The sequence below is a fragment of the Taudactylus pleione genome, unplaced genomic scaffold, assembly GCF_031769625.1.
Source record: "Taudactylus pleione unplaced genomic scaffold, aTauple2 ptg000547l, whole genome shotgun sequence".
NCBI classification, from domain to species: Eukaryota; Metazoa; Chordata; class Amphibia; order Anura; family Myobatrachidae; genus Taudactylus; species Taudactylus pleione.
The window spans coordinates 839984-857985 of record NW_028284949.1 but is presented as its reverse complement, the minus strand read 5'-3'; the positions used below and the strand labels follow the sequence as shown (position 1 = coordinate 857985).

Here is an 18002-nt window from a genome sequence, read left to right as displayed (position 1 = left end):
AGGCCCAGCAGAGGGAGGCGCTGATGACCAGGGCACCATGCATGCACCGACCACCCGGCTACCTGCCATCATTCTGCCACAGCTGCTCATCCACAATGCGCCACCGAGGAAGGCCTGTGGTGCACTGCAGGCGTTACTACCAGTACAGCAGCAGGGCCTACTATTAGGGCTGCTGGCGGGAGCGTGACCACGATACCAGCGTCACACTCCCTAAACTCTGGCCTCACCATCCCACCAGCTCCCGACTCCCAGCTGTATATAAGTAGTGGGGGAGAGGGGGGGAGACCCGGGAGAGACAGAGACACAACTGAAGGCATGGGGGGTGAGAGGGGGAGAATACACACACAGTCAGAGACATATAGACTGAGGGGAGGAGAAGACACACAGAGAGATATAGACTGAAGGGGGGGAGTCAACATAAGGGTCCCATTTATTTGCAATGCAAACTGGGCATGACAGTACCGCCCATGATCGTAATGCAAGATGTGATCATATCACCTGAATGTACCATTCCGGCACATGCAAGTAGAGGGCCCATAGGCTACAGCAGCTAAAGCCATCTTCAGGTGGCATTAGCTGTGGGTGAAAATAACTGGAATGCAATAGAAACCTATAAGGGATGTTGCTGCCTCCGGAAATGGAGGAATCATAGCAGGTATCAGAGATACTTGCTGTGGTCTCTCCTTCATACATCTAGGAGAAACCTATACAGTATTTCTGGTTAACCCCTGAGGGATTAAGCCGCAAATATGCAATGGTACACGGGCCCCAGAGACACACAGAGGCATAGAATTAGGGGGGGGGGAGACATATAGAAACATAGAATTAAGGGGGGATGACACAGAGATGTAAATGGTATGCTGAGAAATGATGCAGGGGGGAGATGATGGTGTGCTGAGAGATAACGCAGTTGGGAGATAATGGTGTGCTGAGAGACGACACATTGGGAGATGATGGTGTGGCTGAGAGATGCAAGGGGGAGATGGTGTCACTGAGAGATGCAGTGGGGAGATGGTGTGGCTGAGAGATGCAGGGGGGAGATGATAGTGTAGCTGAGAGATGCAGGGGGGAGATGTTAGTGTGGCTGAGAGATGCAGGTGGGAGATGATAGTGTGGCTGAGAGATGCTAGGGGCCGGAACTTACACAGGGAGCATAAGTCTGGTTGAACTGCTGTTGTATGATGAGGACCTTGTTAATATTAGTACACAAACAGGCATCCTCCAGACGATGTGACCTACATAAAAAGTTAATACTGACTGAAGACACCGTCTTCCCAGGGAGGATACATATCTTCAGCGGTTCCACTTTGTGGGAAACCATCATATAGGTAAGGTGCATTTAGAAAAGAATGTTCCCAGAGTGACAAGAAATAGGTGGCATCTCATGTTGGAATGCCCCATTTTCAGTGGACAAACCCCTTTTGATATGTGCCCACTCCCACAGTGGTGGTCGTATACAGACATCATCTCTTACACCAAGGATAGCACTGGTGTGAATGCGTGCTAATAGTAATGGCTACTCTCACAAGCAGATGGATAAGACTGGTGCAGGGATGTGTCCATCTATGTATACAGGCCAAGACCAAAATTATCTGTTGGGGCAAATTGCGCAAGATAACACAATTTTGTGGATGCGACTCAAATCTCATACACCAGAAGCTGCAGAGACGGCCTCACACACTCCTGAAGTTTTGTCCCATAGTTCCCCATAATATTGTATGACAGATCCAGTCTGGTCAGAGAGCAGTTTGTAGTAATAACAGAGCGGAGATCATGATAACAGTAGATGAGCAGACCACAGCTCTGTAACCTGATGAGAGATGAGGGATCTGCATTAGGTCATTTCTTATCATTTTACAGCTTCACTATCAGCATTAAAACAATTCAATGGTTGTAGCTTAACAATGAATAGAATAAAAGTTCTATAAAAATATACTCAGATAACATATGGGAAAATCCAGTAGCTATTTTTCTGTCCCTGTACATTGTGTGGACTACAGGCCAGATTCAGAGCCGGACGCTATTTGCGCTCGCTCGTCCAGAAAAAAGGGGCTGGCTATTTAAATTAACCGTTCGCTCTTTGCGGTCTGTTCACACCTCTATGTCTGAACGAGTGAACAAAACATGCAAACGTAATTTTGAAAAAAACGCCCCCTGGCGCCATCTCCGCTATTAGATTAATCGAGTACATCGGACGGTGTATCAACTGCTCGCTATTCTTGTGGTTGGTTTTTCCTACCACAATCATGCGAGCAGTTCTGACTATAAAACAACCAGGTGACGTGGTCGATGACGCTGCTTTACTAATTATGCACACCCATTAAACGCCTGTTTTGACCGTTTGGCACGCCTGCGTTCGGATCTCCACTCCCCGTTTTCAAGCACCTTCCCCTGTTACCACCCACAAACGCCTCCTCCTGTCATTCAAAATAGCAGGCATTCGCTATTTAGTGAGCACACGATTTAAGGCCGCACTGACTGGTTCGCGCATGCTTATTAAAATCCGTACGCATGCGCAGTTGTGCGAACATCAGTCCGAACGAACGAGCGGCTCTGAATCAGGCCCTATGCCTTGTACTCAGATAACAGTTATATTACCACTGAGACAGATCTTACGTAAGATCCTGTAGGGCACAGGCTGGATGTCTCAGTCCCTCACACAGAAGATTTATGCCAGTGTCCTGCAGAGCATTGTATGACAGGTCCAGTCTGATCAGAGAGCGGTTTGTAGTAATAACAGAGCGGAGATCATCACAGCAGGAGGAGGTCAGACCACAGCCACATAACCTAATGAGAGATGAGGGATCTGGATATTAGGTCATTTCTTATAATGTTACAGCCTCACACTCAGCATGATGTCATAGCTGAACATTTACTCACTGCTTATCAAGCCTTACATCATGCAAATATGTCTCTTTCTAAATGATTAAGAAATAAATCTAAGTAACGGGGCTATTTAACAACAGGGTAATACAGGAGATATCAGTGATATCACATAACAATTATTACTATAACTGGAAAAATAGGCTAATAACTAATGCAGGAAACATGCTCTTATTGAAAAAAAAATAAAAGAAAGCAATGGTTGTAACTTAACAATAAATAGAATAATAGTTCCATAAAAATATACTCAGATAAAATAAGAGAAGATCCGGTAGCTATTTTCCTGTGTCTGTGCCTTGTGTGGTCTATTTGGCTTGATTCAGCTGTACAGGCAAGTGCATAGCTGACTGAACGCAGATTCCTGATTATTGGTGAATGTGTGCATGCGCAGGACCCATTCTGCTAACATCTAAGGAGGGGGCCAGGGGCGGGGTCGGCCAGTGTTCCCGGAAATGGGATGTGTCCGCCCCATTTTCCGGGAGTGTCCATCCCAGGGCTTGCAAGCCGGCCAGACTGAGTAAGTTGAGGCTTACTCAACGGGCCGGCTGCCCGGCACCATCCACCATCGTGACCATTGACCACCAATGGTCACGATGGTTACGATGGTGATCCAAGCCTGCGACCTCTATCACAGTGCTGGGATCACAAATGCAGCAGGGGAGTCATACATCTTCTGCTGCATTTGCATTATTGCAAGGATTGCAATTGCAAAGCTACCTGCATGATGCTTTGCAATTGTGATCCTTGCTGAATCAGGCCCTATGAATTGTACTGAGAGAACAGTTATAATAACACTGAGACAGATCTTACCTAAGCTCCTGTAGGACACAGGCTGGATGTCTCAGTCCCTCACACAGAAGCTTTATACCAGAGTCCCCCAGAGCATTCCATGACAGCTCCAGTCTGGTCAGAGAGCGGTTTGTAGTAATAACAGAGCGGAGATCATCACAGCAGGAGGAGGTCAGACCACAGCTCTCTAACCTGATGAGAGATAAGATATCTGGATTTTAGATAATTTCTTATGATTTTACAGCCTCACACTCAGCATGATGTCATAGCTTGAACATTTACTCACTTTATATTAAGCCTTACATCATGCAAACATGGCTGGTTCCAAAAGATTAAGGTAAAAATCTAAGTAATAGGGCTAGTTAACAACAGGTTAATGCAGGAGATATCAGTGATATCATCTACAATTGTTAATATAACTGGAATAATAGGCTAATAATAACTAATGCATAAAACATGTTTTTATTAAAAAAATATTAAAACAAAGCAACTGTTGTAGCTTAACAATGAATGGAATAATAGTTCCATAAAAATATAACATAAGATCCAGTAACTATTTACATATGAGAAGAGCCAGTAGCTATTTTCCTGTGTCTGTACCTTGTGTGGTCTATGACTTGTACTGAGAGAACAGATATAATAACACTGAGATAGATCTTACATAAGATCCTGTAGGACACAGGCCGGATGTCTCAGTCCCTCACACAGATGTTTTATACCAGAGTCCCCCAGAGCATTCCATGACAGGTCCAGTCTGGTCAGAGAGCGGTTTGTAGTAATAACAGAGCGGAGATCATCACAGCAGGAGGAGGTCAGATCACATTTATGTAACCTGATGACAGATGAGGGATCTGTATTAGTTTATTCCTTATACTGTTACAGCCTCACACTCAACATGATGTCATAGCTGAAAATTTACTAACGTTTATCAAGCCTTACATCATGCAAATATGGTTGTTTCCAAAGGATTAAGGCAAACATCTAAGTAACGAGGTAATTTAATGACAGACAACTACAGGAGATTTCAGAGATACATCCTCCATTAAACAAACTAATGCAGAATTCTGCAGATTCCTAATGAGTACTGAGGAGTGGAGCTATATACTAAGGACATAAAAAAATGTACTTTTTCTTGCTCTTCCCCAATTGCTATCACCATCTGTGTATTATTGGCTTGTTTAGAGATGGACGCTAGTGAGATCGAAGCAGCTACAGTATTTTGCATGAAACGCAGCCGCAAAAACATGCAATTGCAGCTGATACACAGCCGGTATAAAGACACCCACTGCTGCCTTCTCAAATGCGTACGTCGTCGCTTACCTATGTAAATATCTGTAACATCGACAAACATTGAACAAGTATCTTGCTCTTGTGGCAGGTTTGACATGCCGCAGCCTGGGCAGGGCTAATGTATGCCTTCCCATATATGCCACGTTCAGGTTACCATCCTCAATTGCTGACAGCTTGTCACTCACTTTACGATCGATTCCTCTATGCATGCACAGAGCCGGATTTAGACCTCACAGGGCCCTAGGCAAGGCATTGTTTAGGGGCCCCCTTCCTCAAACAATCCTGTGCATATATTACAGTAGGTGTCACTGGAGCAAGACACACACATCATATTATATACATGCATCATATTATATACACGCATCATTTTATATATATATATACATACAGTTTTATCTCTCCAAAGGAAACCTGTCCGATCTGTGGAAAGGAATAGGCGGTACTCCTGACGAAAAGGTCTTAGGACCTTGAAACGTTGACCAAGCATTTAATCCATCGGTGATCAATACATGTTTTTTTGGAGACAAAACAATGCTGCCTATTCTTTTCCACAAAGGGAGGGCCAGGTTTACCTTATCTTGCTCCAGTGACACCTACTATACTATATGCACAGTTACTACAGTCTTCCTAGATCACATTTTATATATATATATATATATATATATATACCACAAAAATCCCAAACTGCGCTGATCAATTCACATACAGCAGCACCCTTCAGTAAGTCCCCTGTTAGAAGGACTAATTTAAAGATATACAAATGGGTTACTGATGGGGCGCTAAATCGCAAACACAATTTTTTAAATTTTTTTATAAAACACAATGCAATCTCTCCAAAGGCTTGTATGCATTAAGTCCTCCTTGAGGTTCTAAAAAATATACCCTCGTACCAAGACACCCAAACACAGGCCCAAGGCCAACGTTAATAAAAATTAGAAAAATAGAAAGTAAAATAATTCTTTATTAAAATTTAACAGTATGCTAGATGGACAATCTTACACAATTTGGTAATGCACAGCCTTCCAATCTTAGGAAAGGGATATCGTAAACCTTTCGATCAGCAGATGTTTAAATGTAGTGTCCACCTTTCATTAAAACCCTACGTGTTTCGTCTCTTTATGAGACTTCTTCAGGGGTAGATCTAAAATATATGATATACAATATATATACTAGGTGTCGCTGGTAATGAATTGAACTCAAAACAATAGTAATATCCAAATACATCTCTTTCAAAATGACATAAATTACATGGTTACAGTATTGTGAGTGATGCTGTAGATTCATCATACCGCAGCGTAAATTTCATACAGCATTGTGAGTGATGCTGTAGGTTCATCATACTGCTGTATACAATTCATACAGTATTGTGAGTGATGCTGTAGGTTCATCATACCGCAGTATACAATTCATACAGTATTGTGAGTGACGCTGTAGGTTCATCATACCGCAGAGTAAATTTCATATAGTATTGTGAGTGATGCTGTAGGTTCATCATACTGCAGTGTAAAATTCACACAGTATTGTGAGTACTGTGTAGGTTCATCATACCGCAGTATACAATTCATACAATATTGTGAGTGATGCTGTAGGTTCATCATACCGCACTATACAATTCATACAGTATTGTGAGTGATGCTTTAGGTCATCATAGTGCAGTGTAAAATTCATACAGTATTGTGAGTGACACTGTAGGTCATCATACTGCTGTATACAATTCACACAATATTGTGAGTGATGCTGTAGGTTCTTTATACCACAGTATACAATTCATACAGCATTGTGAGTGATGCTGTAGGTTCATCATACCGCAGTATACAATTCATACAATATTGTGAATGATGCTGTAGGTCATCATAGTGCAGTGTAAAATTCATACAGTATTGTGAGTGACACTGTAGGTCATCATACTGCTGTATACAATTCACACAATATTGTGAGTGATGCTGTAGGTTCATCATACCGCAGTGTAAAATTCGTACAGTATTGTGAGTGATGCTACAGGTTCATCATACTGCAGTGTATAATTCATAAAATATTGTGACGCTCTCGGTCAGTAATACTGCAGTGTTATATTCCATACAAGTATTGTGATGCTGCCAGTCAGTAATACCATAGTGAAACAGTTGTTGCCCATGAAAAAGGAAAAGTCCATTGTCATACCTGGGCATAAGACAAACAACTCAACTTTTGTGTGGAGTTATTTCTACTCAAATTCGGACAACAATTGTCAAGCCAACTGTAACCTTTGTACTGCCAGAGTATGTAGAGGTAGGGACCTGAACCATCTAGGAACGTCCTCCCTGTTACGTCATCTACAGTGCATCCAACAAAAGTTTTTGTCAAATTCAGTAACTTTGGCTAAAAAAGTAACAACAAGCAGTACAGCATCAGTGTCACAGATGAAGGGATTTGAGGCTGTGTTCCCGGGCTGGGACTTGGATGTGTTTTGTTTGATTGAGGTGCACTCTGGAAAGAACTGGGCTTGATGAAATTCCTGCGCATGAAGTAATATATTGGCAGAAGTAGCCTTTGAGTGGATACTGAAGGATGGCTGAATTCCAATTAGGACCAGAGGGTAACTGGACTCCAGGTATAATGGAGGACGGCTGGAACTCCGGGCAGGGCTGGAGGGTAACTGGACTCCAGGTATAATGGAGGATGGCTGGAACTCTGGTTAGGAAAGGAAGGTAACTGAACTCCAGGTATAATGGAGGATGGCTGGATGCACACAGCAGTGTAGTACTGAAGAATCAGCTGGAATGTTTGGTGGAGCACAGTAAGTCCTGTTGCATTGGCAACTTGTCACTGCAGAAGATATCCTTTTATAGAGGCTGCAATAAGCTGATTGGTGGAAAACTGTGGATGAGCTATTCTTTTGGTGAAGGCGGAGTCACGTTGGGAAATCCAATATGGCTGTGTGCATGGACCAGAGGGCGGCATTCCCACAATGCGGACACCAGAGCAGACTGCGGGTGCCTGTGTCCAGAGGAGAGGATGCTGATGGAGGCAGGCAGTGAGGACGGAGCCACTGCACCACCATGTGAGTGCCGAAGATGCCGCTGGTGAACACCTGCAGACGTAAGATGCGTGGTCTGGTTCTGGGGTCTCTGTGGGGACTTGTGACAATCAGCTAGCTCCACTCTCTCTGCTAGATCCAAGCACCTGCCATCTTCACCACCAACACCTTCATCAACAATATCCTCAATCATGAAGCGATTGGTTTGTTTATGCCCCCACAAAACAAGTTACCAATGAGCAGCTGATATTGCTGGCAATGATCTCCATGTGCCCAAACTGGCTTTACAGAGGTAAGATGTTGTCGCTATCATCATCCGATTCCTCGCCCTCATCAGTGTGTACATTATCTTCACACAATATTAATTCGTCCCCACTGGAATCCACCATTACAGGTGCCTCTGTAATTTTTGGATGTAATTGGCGGTAAAGGTCTTCCTCGTGGAATTTGTAGTTAATTTTGATGAACATCATCCTTTTCCACATTTTGAGGAAGTAGCCGCCTACGCTGATCACTGACAAGGTTCCCAGCTGTGCTGAAAACTCATTCTGAGTACACATTGGACTGTGGGCAGCTCAAGTAAAGCAAAGCCAGTTTGTGCAAGGGCCTCCAAATTGCCTTTTTTTCTGCCAGTAGTCAAACAGACTATCTGACATGCCTATATGTATGCTATAATTAAAATAATACTCAACCATTCTTTGAATGGTGACCATATCAGATGGAGTCACGGTAGAGGGCTAATTAATTGTAGGCAATTCTTTTAGACCAGACCAGATGTCAAAACTTTGTGTGTTGACTCATCTGCATCACCAGTGTGTCTTTTGGGAAAGTTTTGTTTTTCCTTGCAGCTGCACTTGCTGTAGAAACTGAAGGAGGAGCCATCACTAGATCACGTGCCACTTGAGCTGAAAATGTTCTTACCAACAGATTTTTGCATCTCTTCAGATCTGTGTCCATTGGGAAGAAAGACACGACATAGATTTAAACCTAGGATCAAGCATGGTTACAAAAATGTATTGATCTGATTGGAAGGTCCTGTCAACCCTTGGAACCTGGTGAAGTGAATAAAGGACTTGATCTACAAGTCCGACATACTTAGCGGAATCACTTCATTTCAGCTCCTCCAGTAGTAATATATCCCAGTGTTTTTGGGTGATCGTCTGGATCATTTTCCAACAAACCTCATGGATTTTTTGCCTTGCTCCTTTTGGTCCTTCTTATTCTGTAATATCAATGGATGCTCTGGCTTTTTTAATGGAGTTGTGATTCTCGATGTCTGGGAATCTGCACAGGCGCCAGACCCTTTTTGCGAATGTGCATAAAAATCTCCGAGCCCGCTTGCAAACTGGCAGCAGACTGTCAGTGATTGGCAGTCTGCTGCCATTTGAGAGTGGGAAGGGGGTGGTGGTGCCCTCTGTTTCCCAAAACGGAGGCGTGTTACCGCCATTGCGAGGGGAGGTAAGAAGCCAGGATCTCATTTGGGTGATGGAGATTTCCTGGCTTCCTCCTCTAAACTGCAGCAGCTGGCTGTGGGACCTAATTGGTCACCACAGACAGCCGATGGTATGCAGATTAACCGATGCTGCATTTCACAACTCAGCCACAGCATGCACGAGATTGCAGCAGCTACAGGAACAGTTAAATTTGCCCTGCCACCAAATGAGGCAAGAGATGGTAACCAGGTTGAATTCTACCCTTTATATGCTTCAGCGGATGGATGAACAGCAAAAAGTAATTCACAGCCATACAACAAACCATGACATTGCGAAAGGAGGAGTGTTCCTTAGCCAACGAAGTGTAGAATGCTTTCTGTCTTGTGTAAAGTGCTCAAACCCTTCAATGTAGTCACATGTGAAGTGATTTCAGACACTGCTAGCTTGAGTCAGGTGATTCCCCTAATTAGGCGTATGAAAAATCAGCTTGAAAAATTAAAGGAGGAGATTAAACAAAGTGATTCCACTAAATATGTCAGACTTGTCGATCCTTTTGTTGCTTTGCCAGGATCCAAAGGTTGCCGATATCTTGAAATTGGATCACTATATTTTGGTGACTGTGCTTAATCTTAGGTTTGTCATACATTGTGTCTTTGTTTATAAACTGACCCAGATTTTAATAGATACAAAAAAGCTCTTGGTGAGTTGGTAGCTCAAGTGGTACATGACACAACGACATCTCTTTCTTCAGTTCTCCGGCAGCTGCCAGGAAAAAACTCAGCTTTCCCAAAAGACCCAGTGGTGATGCAGAGGAGTCAATTTGTGACATCTGGTCAGGTCTAAACGAATTGCCAAAAATTAGTCACACCGCTACCGCGACTCCATCTTATAGGGTCACCATCCAAAGAATGATGGAGGATTATTTTCACAAACCATACACATAGAAATGTCTCAGAGTCCCTTTGACTACTGGAAAAACAAAAAAGCAATTTGGAGGCCCTTGTACAGACTGGCTATGCATTACCTAAGCAGCCCACCTTCCAGTGTGTTCTTAGAAAGAGTTTTCAGCACAGCCAGGAAGCTTATCAGCAATTGGCGTAGGAGGCTACTTCCTAAAATGTTGGAAATATGGTTAAATATATCAAACAAAAACAAAATACTCCCAACCTGGGCGCTCAACAGAATGGCAGCAAGAAATAATCTCAAAGTTGGTCACCTGAACCTACTAAAACACTCATAAAAATATACAGAAATTCTTGAACTGATCTTGTTCCAAGTATCCTTGTCTTAGGGTCAATGGGCCGATCTCCCGTCTAAAGTGATGAGAGATTGCGGGGCACTACTAAATTATTGCAGATTTTGCATTGAATGCGCCCATAGTGGTCGGGTTTAGCCGCGTAAAACAAAGTCACTTTAATTTGAGGAATTTCTTGTACCACCAACAAAAATCCTCAGTGGGTAATATACAAAAACAAAACAAAACATAAAAGTAAATTTTTAGAAAGAAAAACATACTTCTGGAATACAAAAAACCACTGTATCAGCCAGAAGATCCTTTTCCCATTCATGTAACAGCAGCCATCTAAGTACAAGGAATTAGCCAAGATGCTAACATCAGTGCTTACTTGAAACAGGTGTGTGTAAATCACATAATGGTTTCTTTCACCCCAGTGTGCTCATACACCTTGTGAATGGATAAAGAGAAGAGAAGAGAATGTGTACGGGGACTGTAGGTAAGTATGTGTGAATGTGAGTGGGAGTGTAATAAAGTTTTACTTTCACGTTGTGTGTGTGTTTCTTTTGCAGGTGAACTAGAGGTACCAGCTGGCCACTAATGCCCTGCATGCTGGTACTTGTGGTTCTTCAAGTACCAGCATGCAGCGGAGGCTTGCTAGGACTTCTAGTTCTCCTGTAAAAGACAATGGGCCTGATTCATTACAGATCGCAACTGCGATCATGGTAGCATCACTCACGCAGTTCTGCTGCAAAAATATGCTCATGAATGCAATCGCAATGCTGTCGCAGGCCAATATAAGAACGCCCACTTCCTCTTTCTCAGATCTGTAATTCCTTGCAAGTTAGCGAAAACATCGGTACCATCAAGTAACATCAGAGTCTCACACACAATTACAGAAGGTCAGACCTTACTTAGAAATTGCTAAACTTCCAGTACGCAGTGAAAGCTCAGGCTACGTATGGCATCGCCGTGGGTAATTTATGTACACCCCTGTAACAGCGTTCACTTCAAATGCACTGACACGCCTGTGTTTCGCCGACCTCCCCATCAACACCCTCAAATGCTCACTTCCTGTCAATCACTATGCGATGGGTCTGCATGATGTCTGCAATCGCAGTAATGCCAACATGCAAGCCCAGTGCGATGCATATGCTTGAGCAGTATGCAACAATCGGATGTCTGGGTGCGTAATCACAGTTGCGATCCGTAATGAATCAGGCACAATGTTATCACCTATTTTTTACACTACACTTTTATACGTAATCAACCCTGCACCCACTGGCCAGGGATGATGGAGATAGCCCAGGCATGGGGTACCCTCAGAAAAGCCTGCTGCTGATTGTGCTTTTAGGAGGGGACTCCGCATCATTTTTAAAGTTTTTTTTTAACACTTTACAAATGTTTTACACACAGAAGCATGCACGGATCTCACTGATCAACTCAGAAAAGCCTGGTGCTGCTTGTGATTTTAGGAGGGACCCTGCATCATTTAAACAAAATTTTTTAACACTTTACAAACTTTTTACACACAAAGGCATGCATGGATCTAACTGATTCTAGCATAATGCAGGTCTGCTATTTTAGGGATTTGAAGTTCTGTTTGATGTTTGATTTTGTGTTCCATTTTGTGTTAGATTTGGATATGGGCGTGCAAAATTAAACAAGAAATCACTGGTCAAAATTGAATTCTGTGAGGCAATGGTATTGGTTGTTCTCGGTTGCGGGTTCAGTGGCTGAGGGGCTAGGGCGAGCTGGTGGTAAAAGACGAGGATGCAATATATAAGTCTTCATCATAGGCTACTCTCAGATGTTGGCCAGACCAACTCTGAGGCACAGAACCTAATCCACTTGATGGTATTCACCAGTGACCCATCCAAGCGGGATATGGGTTTCGCTGCACCAAGTGAACAGGTCGTGGCCCCCAGAGTAGGTATCTAAGATAAGTGAGAAGACAAAGAACAGAACTAAGAAAGTAGGAACTGGTACTGGCAGAATAGAGGAGTAGTTGAGAAGTGATGGTGGAATGTACTGGAGGAGTAACTTGAGAGTTGCAGTATCAGCTACAATGAAGCAGATGCTGATTCACGATGGGGACAACTCCAGAGATCCAGATACTGTTTTGCCGTGATGGGTAACAGCTCTGGTGAACCTGATGCCTTATAGCAAGGGATAGGTAACTGGGTATCCAGATGCTGAATAGCGATGGGTAACAAAAGGTATAGTGTAAAGCCTAGGACACAATCTCAGGAAATAATCACTAGAGAAGTAAAGTTACACAGGCAATGTCCTGTTCTTGAAGCTGGACTTAAATACTCTCAGGTAGCTGGTCATAGGATGCAAGGATCAGCTCAGTGACTGCAAGACTACCATTGGAAGCCAGATCAGATGACACAGACTAACATGGCTGCGCCCATGAATCCGATCATGACATGGAGACACAGTATGGATGTCCTAGCAGACCCTGGGGAAAATACTCAGGGCCTGATTCAGATCCAGGCGCTAAGCTGTGTTCGCACGCAGCTGTCAGGGGGCCGAGTATGAAGATCCCATGATCGCATCACGACACATAAGGACACCCACTATGTCTTAGTGTGCGGCAGCAGTGCGATTGCAAGCCCGTCTAATGCTGCCCACTTTCCCTTCATAGCACATGTCATCTCCAGGAAGTGTATTTAACAATCGGTAACATCGAGAACCATCGGAGGCATACGCAGTGCTTGTGGTAGACCCTAACCTACCGCAAGCACTGCAAGTGCTTCAGTCGAAAAAACAGCCAGGTGACGTGTACAATGATACTCCAATTTATTTATACACGCTCAAAAAACTCCATTCTGACACTCAGACACGCCTGCGTTCGCACATCCACTCCCCCATATTTCAGGACCTTCCCCTGTTACCACCCACAAGCGGCACATTCTGTCACTCAAACTAGCGGGCCGTCTATGTGTTCTGAGCGATCTCTATGAGAGCCTCGCACACACGCACTGCGATGCATGAGCATGCGCAGATAGCAAAAATCGACCAGCAGCATGAGAACGCAGCCTTGCCACCGGGTCTGAATCAGGCCCTCAGTCCACTACTGAACCAGGTTTCTGGCATCTGACCACCTGAGAGATCGAAGACGCCGATACATAGATGAGAAGCGGCCAATCCCAGGCCACAACCTGACAAATTGTATTTAGAAAAGTCTTCCAAAATCAAATTTTAGTAAATGTAGGATTTTGATAGGGATTAAAAACATTTGATTTGATTGAGCTAAATCAAACTTAAAATCAAAGGCAAAATCTAACTTTGATAAATATACCCCAAAGACTGTTCTTACGTAAGATCCTGTAGGGCACAGGCTGCATATCTGAGTCCCTCACACAGACGTTTTATTCCAGTATCCTGCAGAGCATTATGTGACAGGTGCAGTCTTCTCAGAGAGCAGTTTGTAGTAATAACAGAGCGGAGATCATCACAGCAGGAAGAGGTCAGACCACAGCTCTCTAACCTGATGAGAGATGAGGGAACAGAATTAGGTAAATCTTAATTGTTTTAAAACCTCAGAGCATTAAATCACAACTGACATGCCACTCCGTTTCCCCCCCTAATCCGCACCACTGTTTTCCAGCCATCACCCATCTGCATCACTTTGGCTCCCCCCTATGTACTGCGTAATCTCCCCCTCTACATGCCTTTCTATCTCAACACTCTGTCTCCTCCCCACATCCACACCACTCCTATTCCATCTGCGCAGCTCTATCTTCTTCTCAGACCTCAGTTGCATAGACTGCATGTGTGTATTCTAATGTGCATGAACAGCTCCACCATTTTGTGAGCGACAGCAATCTCACACTGTGAGAGTGCTGAATCTGCAGTTAAATACGGTGTGATAGCATACTATACTGTATTGCACAAGAAACACGTCCATTAAGGCATCAGCCTTAATGATCAAAATGTCATTGCTTTTTTAAGTTTGAGTGTCACAACAGTAGGTTTTGTGAAATTTCAGATCATGTCTAAGAAGCCTTAATGAGACATGTGAAACCGTAAGGTTATTTGTCTATGGAATTTCATTGCTTTTTAATAATTTATTAACTTTAAGGGTTTGGAGGAGCAAACTAGGCCACCTGTAGGGGAGAAGGGCAAGAAAATGGTACATTAGTGTAGGTGGAGGAAGGCCGGCACACAGGAGGTGTTTTGGGGGTGCACATGGAGAGACGGCTGCAGGAGTGTGGAGCAGTGGCAGCAGTGGTCATGCAGAACAGTAGGACAATGCACAGGGGCATCAGCGAGTGACAGAGGGGCTCACTGGCGCTGGGCATGCATATGAGAAAATAAAATCAATTAGACACACATGCAAGGATGTATCAGTGAGATCTATCTATGCATTTATGTTAAAAATTGAATATGTGTAAAATAAATTAAAAAAGGACATGGCACCCCCTCCCACCAAAAGCCCAACCAGCCCTGGGCTTTTCACTGCCAGTCCTGGTTGTAAAAATACAGGGGACGAAAAGCATAGGGGTCCCCTGAATTTAGCACAACCAGCACTGGGCTTTTTAGAGCCATTCCTCATTGTCAAAATACAGGGGACAAAAGACATAGGGGTCCTCTGTATTTAGCATAACCAGCACTGGGCTCAACTGAGGCGGTCCTGGTTTTGGAACTACAGAGGAAAAAAAAGCATATCGAGTCCCCTGTATTATCCATAACCAGCACAAAGCTCTTTCTAGCGGGGGATAATGCCACAGCTAGGGGAACCCTTTCACCGGGATCCATGCAGTACGCATTTATATTTGCAGGAGTGTAGGTTAACTTTGTTTACAATACTACACTCTATGGCACATACAACAAATAATACAGTGATCCAAGAAAAGCGCAATCCCTTGATAATGTGTAAGTAGATATCCGTTGGGATAATATTTTAACTTGAAATAGAAGAAGAGATGTACAGCAAGTTATGCCTTCAATACAGAAACATTTCTGATTTTTCTGGAGTCTTCCTCATAAGACTCACCTCAAAAACATAAAATGCATTCATATAAAGGTATCCTTCTTTCTTCAACAGTAGCTATAAGGATCTTTATCTCACATCCCCACTTGAAACCCCTTAGAGACAGCACTCACCTGAAATCAGGTATCTACGTTTCCATAAAGGTTTCTTTTGTTAGTGGAGGTGGATTTTCATATTCAGATATATTTCATGTGCAAGTGGTCAAAAAAGTCCTTTCACCATTAAATCGTAAAAACTTGAAATGTAATAAACAAGATGAAAAACTATAGCACAACTTTAAAAGACAAACATCCAAAAAAGATCAATAAGGAAGCAAAAATGAATAAGGAAAAAACATCTCTTTTTGGGACACATACAGTACCACTGTTACCAGGTAAGCAGATAGAGGTACCACAGAGAATATACAACAAAGTCCAATAAAATACTTTACAACAGCACCAATGCGTTTCTGACCATAGGTCCTTCCTCAGGGTGTAGTAAATGTCCAAAATGAAGGGTATATATACCCTGATTTGGATCACATGACCAATAATAATTTCAGTGTTATATAAAATCCGGATATGTCTATATCATTTCTTTAGACAAAATAAGATATCATTCTTATAATTAATATATAATAGCATTGAAATTCTAAAATATATATATAGAAAAACAGCCAAAGATGTTAAAATTGCTGGAAAAACTCAACAACATGGAGGATATTGTCAAGGCCATGCTACAAGTGACAGCAGTACAGCAGGAAGCCATCAGGGTACAGCAAGATGCTACCAGGCAACATTAACTGGAGATTGAGGAGATATGGCTGCAACATCAACTAGAGGTTGAGGAGACATGGTGACAACCACACCAGGACCATAAGATTCTAAAAGAGGTGGTACAGCATCTAGCAGCATGGCCTGGAAATGCTTCCACAAACGTCCAAACCAGCTCCATAAGGGCAAGCCATTTCCTTCAAAAATTTACAGAGACTGATGATGTAGAAGCGTACTACTTGACTAAGTTTGAGAGGACTGCTGAGTGGGAGAGTTGGCCTAAGGATCAGTGGGCTGGATTGCTGGCCCCCTTTCTCTCTGGCGAACCTCAAAAAGCATACTTTGATTTAAGCATGGCAGATGCTTTGGACTATGAAAAGCTAAAAGCAGAAATTCTGAGTCTGGGAGTTACATTGTCGGTCGGAGAGCAATGTGTGCATCGCTGGGTGTACTACATGGACAAACCGCCCTGCTCGCAAATGGACGACCTCATCCACCTGACCAAATAATGGTTACAACCAGAATCATTAACTGGATCCTAAATGGTTGAAAGAGTTGTCATGGACCGTTACTTGAGGTCCCTGGCCATGGCTTTATGCAAGTGGATGAGCCATGGGGATGCTAAGACCGCTGCCCATATAGTGGAAATGGAGGAAAGTTATCTGGTGGCAGAGGAACTATTGGCTATACCGCAGCAGCCCCTAGATCGGTGAAACCTGGTAAGACTGTTCCATGGGAAAAGGGTCCTGGGCAGTTAAAAGAACTTAAAACTGAAGAGACTGAGGGTGCTCAGTCCAAAGATGGGTCAGTGGTGCCAGAAAGGTCTTGCCTGCCTAAAAACTGGACAGTTATGTGATTACATGTTTCAGGTGTGGTATGCCAGGACATTGTTGCTAATTGCCCATTTGTTCAAGAAACTATGCAATGTGATGCTGTCTTTGAATGTCGCAGAATGTCTTACTTTGCCAAGTTAGCCTGTACTGTTGTGCCTTTGGCTGAGTATGAAAAACAAATTTGTGAGATTGTTATGGGAGGTAACCGAGTAAAGGCATTGTTGGACTCAGGAAATTTTAATTACCCTTGTGAAAGATGGGTTGGTAAATGCTTTAAAGCATGGGTCTTCAACCTTGGCCCTCCAGCTGATGTGCAACTACACATCCCAGCATGCCTTGCCACCGTTTTGATATAACAGCATGCTAAAACTGTGGCAGGGCATCCTGGGATCTGTAGTTCCATACCAGCTGGAGGACCAAGGTTGAAGACCCCTGCTTTAAAGGGGCAACAAACAACTGTTGGTGTAACTTGCATACATTGTGACACACGTTATTATTATAATACTGCTGAAGTGAATATTGAGACCTCTTGGGGTTCAGATATGGTTAACGTGGGAATGGTCCCTTCCTTTGTACATGATGTTATAATAGGGAGAGACTTTCCCCATTTGTGGAAATTGTGGAAGTCCCATGTGGTTACAGAGGTGAACAGTATAGAGCCAGTACACCATCTTAATGATATGCTGGCCGCAGGTGTGACCCCGGAACCCTCAGACCCTTGCCCTTTTGCTAGTATGGCTGGGAAAGTAGGTGGAAGATGAAGAACAAAG

General features: G+C 43.4%; 1 protein-coding gene across 1 annotated transcript in view; it reads right to left on the bottom strand.

Moving 5' to 3' along the window:
* Positions 1-1638: 1638 nt before the first annotated feature.
* LOC148500723 (NACHT, LRR and PYD domains-containing protein 3-like) overlaps positions 1639-18002 on the bottom strand; it is a 43606-nt gene continuing 27242 nt past the window's right edge. Inside the window, 5 exon segments of the mRNA XM_088451425.1 lie at positions 1639-1810; positions 2617-2787; positions 3694-3864; positions 4334-4504; positions 13971-14141. Coding sequence (XP_088307551.1) covers positions 1639-1810; positions 2617-2787; positions 3694-3864; positions 4334-4504; positions 13971-14141 — 856 coding nt within the window.